The sequence below is a fragment of the Poecile atricapillus genome, chromosome 1 (assembly GCF_030490865.1).
Source record: "Poecile atricapillus isolate bPoeAtr1 chromosome 1, bPoeAtr1.hap1, whole genome shotgun sequence".
Taxonomy (NCBI): domain Eukaryota; kingdom Metazoa; phylum Chordata; class Aves; order Passeriformes; family Paridae; genus Poecile; species Poecile atricapillus.
Genome location: NC_081249.1, coordinates 50639234 through 50653641, shown reverse-complemented (window position 1 = coordinate 50653641; position 14408 = coordinate 50639234). Strand labels below are relative to the sequence as shown.

At 34.2% G+C, this 14408-nt stretch overlaps 1 protein-coding gene across 4 annotated transcripts in view; it reads left to right on the top strand.

The window, feature by feature from the left end:
- Window positions 1-14408, top strand: part of PIBF1 (progesterone immunomodulatory binding factor 1) — a 105503-nt gene that overhangs the window by 82232 nt on the left and 8863 nt on the right. For 3 of the 4 annotated variants that reach the window (XM_058848612.1, XM_058848622.1, XM_058848631.1), the window contains one exon: window positions 2305-2389. The exons of the other annotated variant lie outside the window; for it this stretch is intronic. In XM_058848612.1, the coding sequence (XP_058704595.1) occupies window positions 2305-2389 (85 nt within the window). The remainder of the gene's footprint in view (window positions 1-2304; window positions 2390-14408) is intronic. 4 annotated transcript variants of the gene reach the window in all.

Sequence of the window (14408 nt, the reverse complement as noted above, 5' to 3'; positions counted from 1 at the left end):
ATCCAGATCAGTGAAGGGACCTTCTTATGTGGTGACAAATTGTCTAGTACCAACAGAAAGAGTAGGTTACCAGGATGTGGCAAGGGAAGGATGAACCTTCAACAGTTCTCACTTAGGTCAGCTAAAAGAAATTGTAAAGCTGCTCTCTTGATTTGTCACACTGACAATTAAATGTGGACTAGGTTAAACTACTCTTCAATGGGCGTGTAAGGTAGGTTAAAGCTTTGCTGCTATCCAAGATGCTGGTTCAGAACATTTTAAAACTACAGACTGAAATGGTCAGTCTTCTTTCCAAAATGGAACTTTTATTTCTGTTTAACCTTGTCATATATTATCATTCTGTCTGGTAACTGCTATCTCACTCTGTCAAATGTGTATATGCTTCTTGCACTATTCTTTCATGAGTACATTAATTATTCCCTTCTATCTGCAATGATGAAAAAGCACAAGTGTTGCAAAACTACAAAATCTAAAGTCAGCACATACTTTGGTAATTTTATATGTGTATGATAGAAAACACATCAAGTATGACTGAATGATTAGTAGTCTATGTCCTATATTTGACTAGAAACAAAGAAAATTAGAACTGCTCTACCTATTACTCTCATGTCATTTTAGAAGGTATAAGCAGTATAAGTAGAATAGGTTCTGTTCTGTAGATGAAACTGAACCTCAAACATGAATTTATGGTTCAGTCATGAACACTGATGCTTATGCTTATTCAGTACACTATTGAAGTCATATAGAAACTTGTATTATTGCTTCTCTAACACATTTGTGAGCCTCTGGAAGGATTAGTTTATGTTCTTAGGAAATACAGAAATCCAAGAAAAAGTGACATAAGTTACAACCCGTGAACCCAAGAAAAAGAAGGTACAGTAATTTCATCATGATTAAAAATGTGACAGAAAATAAAAGTCTTGAAAATACTAAAATGTTTTATAGGTTTTTAAAATGTTATTACTTCTCTTTTAAATAGTTGAAACAACTGAGCAATTTGGCAGAAGGATACATTTTTTTCTTAGAATTAATGAATGCCTAGAAGGAATTGACAGTCATAATTTATGATACAGAGCTTGTAAGGAACTGCCAGAAAATCTCTGGGGCAAAGGATGATGTTCCTTATTTGAAACAAGCGGATGATACATGGCCAATTAAAGATTGATTTATTTTGTTGATAATTTCTGGATCAAATATTGGAAATATTAAATAATTTGTATTTGCAACATATATAATTGCTCCATTTATAAAATTTTAATATATTTGCTTTTGAACTCCTGACCTGTTTGCAGTATTACATATTTGCATTCCATATGCAGAATTGCATTTTTCATAGTTGTTGATTTATGTTACAGTTTATATTGTACAACTTACTTAGTTTAGTTACGCTAATGGCATATATAATATGTTTTCCAAGAAAATCTCAGTGACTGTTTTAACACAATAGATTTAACACAATATATACTGCTAATATGCAGTATATAGTCTAAAATTCTATGTTAGAAACTAATGCTTCGGCTCAATAGGAAAATACATTTAATTATTATAGAACAGCTACCTGGAATCACAATGTGTAAGCTAAACATTTCAAATGTTCATGCTCTATAATTATGAAGACAAAGAATTATTAAAGTTTAATTTTTCATTATACTATAAAGGCATGTCTTCATGCTAAATCAGTTTTCATACTTGGTTCATAGACCAACTTGATCCCATGCATTATCCTGGAATAAAAAAATTTAAAATAACAAAAATATGTTTACAATTTTTACAGAAACTACACAGCTAAAGGGTGAAGAGCTGGATGTTTTTCTTCCTTGTATTTGCTATTTTCAGAATTCTAAATACAGTAGTACAAAGAGTTCATACAGTGTGCTACTACTATTGACTAATACAACAAAGAAATCCACATTTTGATATGGAAGTGTAGGTATATGGAGACTTACTTTGTTTATAAAATAATATCGTTTTGCCTAGAAGAAATCAAGAAATGATAATAGAAGATTCTGATCATTTAAATTACCTTCAGAGAAAAAAAAAAAATAAAAACAAAAGCATTTGTTAAAGGCCTTGAATAGTTTTTCTGTTTGACTGAAGTAAGATGTTGTGTGTATCAGTACATTTGGGCCCATTTATAAAATTTTCAGTGCTTGAATATAGAGTAGTATCATTTGATACAATTACTTGAGCAGGTTTTTATTGTTGCCAGTATTTAGCTTTAGAAAATGCATGTTTCAGCCAGAACACCAGATTAAAAGAGATTATCTGTTGCTATTACTGCATTTCCTATCCTCTTTTTACCAGTCTTTTAAATAAAGAAAAGACAGCTTTGCTGCGTGTCAAGAATCAAATGGCAGCAGATTTGGAGAGACTTCTAAATGACCGTGAGGTAATCTTCCTCTTTTAGCATTACTACCATAAGTGCACTTTTTTTGCTACTGGTCCTTAAGCCATGGAGAAAAAAATGGTTTACTTTGGTTTGTTTCATTGGGGTTTTCTTGTCTGTGTTGTATTCAGCAACAGAGGTGACTGTGTCTGTCAGGTACTGGGGATGGTCTCAGTTGTACTCTCAGTTCATAAATTCTTTCTGATGATTTATTGTCTCTATTCTTTTTTTGCCTTGAACAGCCTTTGGTGATTGCAAGCATTTAACAAGAATCTAGATAAAGACAATGAAATTGATATACGTGTAATCTGCAAGGTCTACATGTGCCATAGTATACTCCAGGATCTCTCTGTGCTCCCCAGTACTTGCAGTCAAACATTGGACCAAACCATTGTTCAATTCGTTTCCCATACACTCTTTTGAATTCCTTTTCAGCTTCAAAATAGGGGTTAGGGAGAGGAAACAAGACAATAGTTACACAGGTTTCCAAGAAGAATCAGAGTTCTTTTTTATGTACTTACCTGACTTTCATCTGAGCAAGAATCAGGGTGCTACTGGACTGGAATACACTCTCAGATCTAAAAGTATGTAAAATTGAGCCATTTAGGGAGCCCTAAAGGCCCTGGTCAAGATTTTCATCTAAACAATCTTAAGAGACTAATTAATGTCATGGCATATGAGAGAAAATCTGCAGATTAAATGTCTGAAACAAAGGATGAAAATAAATGAAATTTACTGCAGGAATCTGAAAATGTGAATAATACCACAGAATTTTCTGAAGCTAAAGAGTACTGAAGATACAAAACCAAAAGCTGATCTAAGCAGCTATTAAATCTTTTCCCAGAGCTGCCAAATGATTTGGCAAGGATTTGCAAAGAAAATACAACATTAACAAATCAGGAATTATGCATATGAGGAAAAACAGTGCAAATTATAGATACAGAGTGATGAGACCTAGCTACCCACTTACCTGTTCAGAAAGTGATTGTAGAGTTATTTCAGTAGTTTTCTGACAACATCTTTCTTTTCTCTTACTGGTAAGAGAGAAGATGGAGAGATTACTTTCAAGAAAGCTACAACTCCCCTAAATTATGCTGTCAGAGATTGGATTATCACTCATTTTAATACATTATTTTCATGGAAAACTGACAATCCACCTCCTGAAGTCTCATTCCACCTCCAAAATTGTTTCCCCTCATCTCCTTTTCATTTTATTTATCACATTCCCTTCTTAGATCAGTAAACCAAAATCCATGTCAGTAATTGATCCAAACTAGTTTGTCTCTTCCAAGCACGTAAAAAACTCCTTTTTGTTAGAACCAAATCAAAACAGTTTCACTGACAGCAGAGTCCAAGTGAGCCTCAAGTTATATGAAAGCTAGTAATTCTGTTTGCTGTGTTCCAAACCAAACTAATCTATGATTTAAACATTTCTAGATAGTTTATAAACCTTACCATTATATTCATGCTTTATCATATCCTTATATTAATGATATGAAAAATACTCTGAGGAAACATGATGTAATTATGTATAATTGTAGTGGTTTCTTTCAACTTTCTTCTTCTAAAATTAAAATCTGTGAAAAGAAACAATTATGAATGTAAGTTCTTTATTTAAAAAGTGTATAAAATGCTATAATTGTCTCCAAAGCATTATTATGACTGTAGCTGATATCACAAAGAGATAAAAGCAAAAAAAATTCCAACCCCTCAAACTCTAACATTCCATTAAAAAGAGTTAATACCGTCTGAGACCACACAGGCTGGAATACCTTAAGTCTAAAACTGTACACCTATTGAAACACATCGCTGGAAGACAGCTTTAACACTGTTTAGACATTTTGCTTGTACTTTTAGCATTCACTTTTAACATGCCTAAACTTCATTTTATCTTAACTATGAATATCTTTGGTTTATCTATTCAAGAACTCTAATGTTTCTACTTGCAAACATGAGAGCAACAAGGTAATTCCTAACAAGACATGACAGTTTAGTATGTGCAATGACTGAACAAGGCTGATAGTAACCCTGTTACATGATAGCACGTACCAAACACATAAACCCATAATTCATCTTTTTTTTTGTTCTAACTGTATGGATCTGTATATCTGACTGGTTGCATGTCAATTTTATTTAAAATTACAAACTGTTTAAATGCAGTTAACTCTTTACTAACCCGAAGTGGGAAAATTTGTATTCTTTTTTTCTGTCAGCAAGGATAATTACTGGAAAATTGTGATGTTACTGCAAATTTAAATCTTTTATTAAGATGCCAAAGAAGTATAGTCAAAGACTAACTCACTATCCTGTACAAAGATTTCAATACATGAGATAACTGCCTTTTATAGAAATTCAGAAAGTGTAAAACTACTGGAAGAAGTCTACATTAGGAGTAAAAAAAAAAAAGGCTGCATTAGGAATAAACAGAAGTGACAAAAGTTAAAGCTACACACAAACACAAAAGCCACCTGCTCTTTTCAAACATTTTCCTGAAACAATTTTAGCTTATATTTTGTTTCTTATGGGATTTTTTTGTACGTTGTACTGGCATTTCATACTTTTCTTCTCGCAAACATGCAACTTCTAATGTTTCTTTTTCAGTATTTATATCCTTTTCTGCAGAGGTACCTTTAAAAAACATTTTCACTGTTTGACAAAACCAATATGACTAACATGTCCTGTTTTTAACAGAGGTAAAAAGAAATTTGAGAAACAGTACTAATTTTGGAAATATTTGCTCAATGTCTTAACATTCAGGGTATGAGGAACATCGAAGTCTGTTTCAAACTCAAGTATTTGCTTTTCTTTTTCAATCAAGCCTTCCTCTGCCAGCCTTACTTGATTGCTTGACACAGTTTAAAATTTGAAATGGTGATATGACACTAAGAAACAAACTGCTGCATATCAGGAGAGGGTACTTACAGGGGTTAATGTAGTGTGGATCTAAACAATCTTGCAGAGGAGTGTTACCATTTTCTTAGAAAGCATGGCAAAATTTTTCTTTTATCACTTTCTACTGTTTCTAACTAGCTGCACTGCATGCTCATTGATATGACACTACTAAAACTAGGCAACCAAGGTGTGACTGCTTTGTGAGCACAACCTGTTGGCACCACCCCTGCTTGGGAAAGAAAGAATAGGAACAGGAAATTTTGAAGGAAAGTAGTTACTTTGAGTCTTGGAAAAAATTCTTACATGTGCTCTTTTATTACAGGGAAAAATTACACTAAATATTAAATGTCATAAAATAGTTAATTATTTCAAATTACATGGATGTCTAATTTGATGATAAATCTTACATTTTGCTGTGGGAAATGGAAGTGAAAACTAGTTACTTGATTATACAAAGCCTTAAAGGCTTCTGTCCACCCATGAAGGAGAAAAAAGGAAGGATGGGTTTTTTTCAGTCTATATTCTTGGCCCAAATTCTGAATTGTTTCTTGACCTACTGCTTCCTTTTTTGTCGGACTTAATTAGTAAATTAATGTGGAAAACTTTTTAATCTAGTTTTTCATTTAGAATGTTGAGAATCAGCTGGTAAGATAAAATTTCTTGCATTCTTTATGTGGTTAAATACAAACTTTCCTGTTAGAGTGAGTTCAGTGGCACCATCATGAATGATCAGTATCTAGGATGATGCTGAGCTCATGTTGGAGGTTCATAATAAAGCTTTCCCAGTGCCCCTTGTCGTCTTCGAGCTCTCAGAAGGGTCTGGAGTGCACAGTATTCTGATGCCATTTGTACATCCCTTAGTGCAAGACAGGAAGTTAATGCAGCCAGGTTTTTCAGTTGATTTTAGAATAAGACATTTTATATGTTTTGTCAAAGTGTTATTATTTAATTTTTTTTCCAGATCCATCAGAAAAACATAAAACATTGTTTGGATGAACAAGGGGGTCTCCCATTAATAATCTTCCAGTAAATAATTTGGCGTTCTTTTAGAAAAGGGTTTTTCAGATCTCCAGATAAACGGGGTTTTTTTGCATTATTATTTGTAGTATCTGTTCTTATTTTAATCAGCTAAACTTTGCACTATTGACACTTTTACTAACTCAAATAACCAAACCACACCAACCTCCAGCTTGGTTTAGTTTTGATTCTTCCCACTAACTAATTAACTGTCCCCATCATATTGCTCTTGTGTCTTTGTATAGTCAGGGAAGAATGAGTAAGAAAGATGTTTCTCCAAAGCATAAATCCAGATGAAATTATATGTCATTCCTGAGTTGACCCAACAGCTATAACACTGCCTTACCCCTTTGCTCCGTTCTCCTCCTCCTCCCCTCCTTCTGTTGCACCAGCTCTGACACACTTCTAATGCTGCAGTAGGACCATTCAAATGACTAAACAGAAACCTAACCTGGCCAAGAAAATCCCTACAAAAGTGTATTGCTGTCTGTTAAGTTAGTAATTTGAATGATCTTTGGGAAAAGTCCAACAAAGAAAAAAAAAAAACCACAAGTAAAAATATTTACATGTCAGTACTACTTACCTGTGATAAAGAGTTTTGTGTCCAGAACTGTATAGAACACTAGCTTCTGTGGCATCCTTTATCTGCATCCAAACATTATCCTTTAGTGTATATAACGGGCATCTGTTAACTTAAAGACACTGAAATGCAGTTCTCCATTAAGTGCTAAATTTAAGTGGGATGAATCGGCTAAATCTTTTTGGGGAAGCTCTTTATACATGATTCCTTTTATGTTGTTAGTTGGTTTGTTAGGTTTTTTTCTTTCCAGCAGTCAGCCTTTGACTGAAAGAAATATTTACCATGAGCTCTGTGATCCTGGCAATTCCATTGCCTTTCATGCTTGATGCAGTTGTTAGTATTTTGTAACATCAGAAGTGCAATTCTAGATTTTATCCATTGGCTTTCAAACTTCAGATGAAAACTTGGAAGGGCAGTCTGTCAGCACTCAGATGTTTGGCAAGAAGTTTTAGTAATAATTTCCTGAGGTTACATTTAAGAGGTTATAAATTTGCTATGCTTTGATGTATAGCATTGTACTTTTTCTTCAGAAATTTAAGATGCAGATGTGTCATAATAAAGAAAACTAATAATGTGCACAATTAAATCTATTTTAGCTTTTCCAATTCAAACAGAGTGTAGAAATTGAGTTCCAAAATATTGAAAATTAACAAGCTGGGGTTTTTGTTTTTAATGTGAAGTTCATAATCCACTGGTTTTGGGGGGAAAGAAAAAAAAGGAAAAAAAAAAGCAGAGCAAGTAGAACAAATGGAGTTATTACTATGTTTCAAATAGAAGAACTGTAGGAGACCTTAAAACAAAAAAATGAGACAGTGATATAAGAGACACTAATAGAAGACTTCAATAGGTGTTCCTCCAAGTCCTAAGGTCAGTTTCTGTTTGTATGAATATAAAGGACTTCATTTACACTAATTTTTTAACTGCTTGAAATCACCAGTATGTGTTGCAGTCTGGCAATACAGTAATTTTTGTCATAATCATTGTCATAAGAAAGAGAAGGGTAGCATTTATGACATTAATGCTGCAAATTCAGGCTGTTTACAATGGCCATGAATTTCCTACAATGCAATTGTTTATGCAGACATGATTCATTATCAGCCCATGAATATTATACACCAGGTAAGAAGATATGACAACCTCCTGATATTTTATCTGCTTTACACATCTGTGCACTCACGTACATTAGCAGCTGTGCATACAAGTGATAGAATGTAAACTTGCTGAACTAGTCGCCTGCCTTATTGACACATTCATGTGTTACTGTGACAAAGCTCTCCAAGTGCAGGTAGCAACCAGAAACCAGGCTCTGGCTGTCTGCTAGGACACAAAGTAGAAACCATGTAGTAGTAGTTTAAATAAACCTGTTTGATATCAATCAGTTAAATGGCTACAGATACAGGGAGTTTGATTGCTCTTTGTTTACTTAAATCCAGTTAGCTTATGTCAGTAAATTGTTGTGTCACTCAAATTGAGTGTAAATCTGTCTAAATATGTGTACCTGATTTGGTAAGAATCTCCAACTACATCGGGTTAAAATTTATTTTGGTTAACCATTGCAAGCTCTTATTCTATTTAAAACATAAAAGTATAAAAAATTCTTAGTGAGCTGTTCTTGCTTAAAATAATCTTACCAGGTTAATATTAAAATGCTAATTGCCTGAGTGACTATTATTTTGAACTTATTTTCCAGTTGGCAGGTGATGAGCGTTCTACATGTGATGTGTAACTCACCATTTATGAGTAAACCTAGTGCCTTTAAAACCATGTAACTCTTTCCCTGTCCCAGGTCTTCACAGTTTCTTATCATATGTCAAAATAATCCTATTTATTAACTGAATATTTCTGTGGCCTTCACCACTGTAACTGAACACCTGTCCCATGAATATTATACCCACAAGCAGAAAACTATTACTATCTCTGTTTTGCAGAAGCAACGATCAAAATAAAAGCATGATGCTTTGTCCAGAATTCCTCCGTTTGTAGAAGAGATTAAGAGTTCATGTGTCTTAATGCAGCAACTTACAGCCATTTTTTGTTTCTTACATGTTTCAGTTCAAAAGCCTGAAAATAAAATCTCCTTAGTGTTTATTTCTCCTAACTAGACACAAATTTACTCTTTTCTCTAAGTTATCATCTTATATAGGAACTGATTGCATTTTGGAAGCAGTTTCACACACAATTACATTTTCACTTTGTATCATTCTGAGAATTAACATTCACTTTTTAATCAATGTGTCCTGGAAAAGGCCACTTTCCAATGTCCTGCCAGTCTCTTAAAGATTAAATCTTAAAAACTTAAAATGTAAATTTTAAAAATGTTTTTATTTAATCTGTAGAATGGATATTATGTATCTTTTATATAATATTTTCTGGGGGGAAAAAAAGATAAATTTCACTTCAGGCTGGAGGACTCATGTGAGTGAGATTAAAGGTCTAGCTTATTTTGTCCAAGCAAAGAGAGGATGTGGTGGTTTGCAAGAAAAGGAGATAAGCATAAGGCAATATTGTGTAGGTAATAAATAAGCATAGAGAAGAGGACAGAATAGGTGAGAAAGATGAAGTTAAGAACAGAAATACTTATTTCATTATCTTTAAAATGTAAAAAAATCTGACTTCTTTTTTAGCTTTTGATAAATGGTTGCCAAAGGCATTTTCCAAGTGTGTTTAAGATTGGAGAGAGGTCATGATCAGGCGGAGAAACAGTTACTAATTAATCATGTTAGGATATGCATAGTATGTGAAAGGCTCTAAGTGTTTTTTTCAGAGCTTCTATAAAGTATCAGGCTAAGGTTTCCAAGGATTTAGATAGATGTTTATGAATGTTAGATTTGAAACATGGCCATATGAATTTCAGAATTCCATTACATTGTTCCACTATTTTAATGTTTGTAGTGTTTGAGAATCTAGTAGTCTCTGTGCTTGCATTCATCCTATGTTAGTATCCTGCACAAAATCCTGGTACTTCTCAATAGGTATGCTGGTTTTTTGCCCACAAGAGTGAAAGAAAAGTCAGATGGTTTTATTCCTTTTTTCCTCTTTTCTGGAAGTGCAAGGTGTCCTGAAGAATCTCTGCTTTACCTTACTTCTACCATTCCATTCTATATTACCAGGTTTGTCCTTCTTACTTGCGTATTGCCTTTGGGGACTGCCCCTCACTGCTGAAGTCTCTGTGCCATCCAGAGACTTAATTCCATCTCAGCAATGACCTTGAAAATTCCAGATGAGTTTTCAGCATTTCATTATTAGTCATACTTTAAAGTCTGGCTAATGCTATCCTTAGCTGTAATTAAGTTATGCTGAAGAAGATTGACTAGGAATAACCTAGGACAGAAAGCCAATATGTTGGATTTAGGAACCTGGAGAGTAGCAACAGCTGCCATCTGCAAAAAAACAGAGGTGGAGAGAAGTTCAGACACTCATAAAAAGCTTTGGAGTCGTAAGGGGGAGGGCAATACGTGTTTAATCAGGGATGGAAGCTTAGTGGATAAAAGGAGAAGACTGCTTTGTTGGGGAGAGGGGAAGGAAGGGGTATCTGCAGGGGTTGGGAAGACATGAATGAAAAGATGTGATTGGTAACAGGTGCCTTCAAACAATCTCTATCTCTGCCTCTTCCCCCTCTTTTCTGTGCAAAATGATTGTACACGATAATGTCAAAATTATTTGTGTTTCTAAAGTGAACAACTTCCTGCTCATGTCTGTGCTGCAACTTGTTTTATATAAAAAAAATGCTGATGTACAATGCTTAGCTCTCTTTTTAAATGTTAAGCCACAGAGTAATTATCATTTTTCTTATGCTACGTTTATGTTCCAAGATTCTAGTTTCTATTAATGTTCTGCATGTTTTCTAAGTAGATTACAGGGACATTTCTGCATCACAAGTAAGCCCTGGAGCTATTCTCAGCTTTAAGCTTGGAGAAACAAAGTGACATTTACATTGCTAAATGAGTGTAGAGAAGCTTCTGGCCCATTTTTTACAAAGAAAAATATGTTCCTAAACAATATTTCTCATAATTTTGTTATCTATTTTGTTGCTGTCAAGCTTTAATAAAAATTGAATTCCTAATAGTACTGAATTTAGGAAGAGGAAGGACTTAACAGTACTGATTATTTTCTTTGAACTGTATTATTCGGAATGTTTTATTGTTTTTCATATATATTCTTGCAAGAATTATCTTTCTGTTCACAGTGGTATACAGTAAGCAGTTGTGTACTAAATAGGTTTCATAGGCAAAATGCAATATATATATGGATTATGGGATGGAAATTGGCATGTGTATTTTAAATTATATGGTTTTGAGAGAGATAGAATCAATTAAAAGGACAGACTTTTAAACAAGAAATTTTTAATTGTTGATTAATCTGAAATTGTTCAGATTTTCTCAGCATGTATCCCATGTTACATTCTTTTTTTCCTGTATTGGTTATGTATATTTCTGTCTCATTCTACTGCATTCTATCCAGCTGTGAAAATTTTTTTCATTTTTGTTCATTTCATGGTAGCATTTGACTATTACCAAGTGGAAATTGAATTTAAATACTCTGTAAGAAATAGCAAAAACAGGGAGAATTACACTAGAAAATTACCATCTCAGAAAATACAGTAACTTCTACGTAATTATTTATGAAAATAAGTCTGTTTTAACACATTAGAATGTTAGCATCCATTTCCTGTTAGGTAAATGTAAAAATACTTTTTATTAAATGTTGAGTAAATTAATGTTGCCATGGCTCAGATTAAAAAAAAAAATTATTCAGAGAATTAGTCCTAGTTACAATTACAAATATATTTCTGATCTACAATACAAAAGTGAAAACCTTAAGAATTTGACATGCTAGCTCTGAATTATGAGAGACATTATTTCCTATTTTTGTTAAGAAGTTAGAAAGATTAAATTGTTAAGAACAAATTTAAAATACTGCTGAAATAGGCAGAGATTTTTGTGTGCCTAAAAAGACAGGAGCTGTTTTCTGCAGTGACTGGGACATTTTATTGTTGCCACAGTTCTGATGCGTTCACCTTATAAAACTGGAATTAGTTTGTAGAACCCTATAGTCACAGACCTGTCTGTTCATTTTAAGGTTTTTATATGCACTGGGATATAGAGAACGAGTGAATTAAGTGTGGTGCAGAGAAGCTATCAACATCCTGCATATGGTCTGGCATCTTTCCACCACCCAGTTATCAGGTTCATTTTTTTGATTGGGACACTTCATACTGTCTTCCAACTTCCAGCCTTACAGTGTATCCATGTGCCTTAGATGACCATATGTGTAATTCTCACACTGGAATTCTTGCTGACTTCTATTTCCTGCACAGCTGCAATTAGATGCAACTATGTCAAATACACTCTGCCTTACTTGAAGGATTGAACAATGACTTGTGACGTTTTCTTGATTTCATAGGCGGTTGTTAAAATCTTCTTTGAGCTCTGTTATGATGTAGATTATATTTTTGATAAGCACAGACTCAAGTAGTTGAAGCTGAGTTTGCACCAGTTGTACCACTGCTTTCTATCCATCTGCAGTCTTAAATTGAATTGGCTGACTGACCATTTGCTTCATTTTGCTGTCATGTCAAAATGGTGATTCTGCAGTGTCTTTCCCCTGTTTTACAACTTGTCATCATTAATGTTACTGTCCAGTGTTGTCAATTAGTGCTAATGGTGTTGGTCTTTTTTCCACTTCCAGCCAAAAAAGGGAACAGATAATTCATTCCAGGCTATCGACTGGCTTCTGCAGTATGTCTCTAGCAGAAGTAAAACCCCTGAAGGACAATTCTAAAATAGTTCTTTGTGTGAATTGTCAGTACTTCTGAAGAGGAGACATTGTAGGTACTACTTTTGCTTGAGAGTCTCATTCCTTGATAATGACACGTATGTCTCCTTTCTCTAGTGCACTCCAAAGTTTGAGTACTGTACTCAAACTTCAAAGTGCTGTATGCAAGTCACTGCATATGTTGAAAGGTGGAACCAGGTTCTGTTTCAGTCATCTAGTCTGTTGTTGTGCAGAAATATGTTTATGCCAAAAATCCATACAGTGAGCTTTGTTTGTTTACCTCCATTTTAACTGGTGAACTCCAGTGCTGTCAGAGTACTGCCAGTGTAAAGATCATCTGAGAAGTCACTTGTCAAGTGACAAAGTAGCAGAGATGGATCTTGCCTAATTTTAAAAATATATTGTGTAGGTATCTACATCTGAAAATCATCTAGGGATTTGCAGTCAGAAAAAAGAAACAGGCACTATTATACTGTGATATATTATAACCTCATTTAAAATAAGCAAAATTAATATTACTTTTGAATTTCTCACCAACAGCAATATAAAGGAATCAGACAAGCTAGTTTGCCTAGGTTTAAATTTTATTACTGAAGATATCTAAAGATGCATGTGAGAAGATCCAACCAAGTATCCAGTCACGTGTTCCAAAGCGAAACTGCAGTGAGACTTCTCACAAAGATCCCTCTCCACCTTAGTATTAGCAATTAAATGATCAACTTTTAATATACCTTTACTTTCACAAAAGTTACAGTATGAGTCTAAAAGTAAGAAACAGAGGGCAATATCCTTAGTATTTTCTCTACCATCACCTGATATGCCCATTAAGCTTGATACTAATGAATGCCTTGAGACAGACATATGTGAAGATAGTTCCTTCTGAATCACCCTGCCCTGCCTTTTTCCAGATTAAGATCATTTTCTCTCAAGAAGGAGATATGGGAAGTATAAAATTTTAATTTTTTGTCTGAATACTCTCTTGAACATTTGTATATTGAACATGTATTTCTAATTCTTCAGAGACTGAGAAATCATTCCAGAATGTGCTCTTTACAGAGCACTATCAAATGGGTGTAACATTCTTAAATGCTGGTTTAAGTTTCTCAAATTAGTATTCTTTAACAAACCTGTAGCTTAAATTTCTGAACTCTGTTTTTCCTTGTGCAGACTTGTTTGAAGACTACAATAGCTGAATGACTGAGAGGGAACATGCATGTGAAGACAGATTGCACTGACTTGCCATGAACATGTTTTTCATGCCAGTATGGCTGTCTTCCCTCAGTTGTATGTTCTAATATATTAATTGTTTTTATTGTTAATGTTATTTTAGAAGTTAATGCAGCCATAATAGTCACCAGGCTGCTACATTCAAAGCTACTATTTGGCTCCCGCATTGAGAAGAGTCCAGTCTCTGGACTCAAGTTTTGGTGCGTTAAAAGTCTTTTTGTGAAGCAGTTTTTTGTTCAGTCTCTTCCACGCATGGGGGATGTACAGTCAAACTCCAGACTGGATACATATTTTATTTTGAGTTACAGTTTACCCACATGGGGACCATATGGCAGTTAAAGTCAAGAATACCAGCTTTCCAAAGGAGATCCTGACCATGCATGCTTTGCTCTCACAGTACAGGAGACTTACAGATTGGAAGTGAGAATACACATCTAAAATCATTACTTTAGTGGTTGACTCACAAATTTTGAGAGACCTTTACTTTTAATCAGGATCCCTGCTGGGGGAGGTTTTATCCCTTCTTCATCT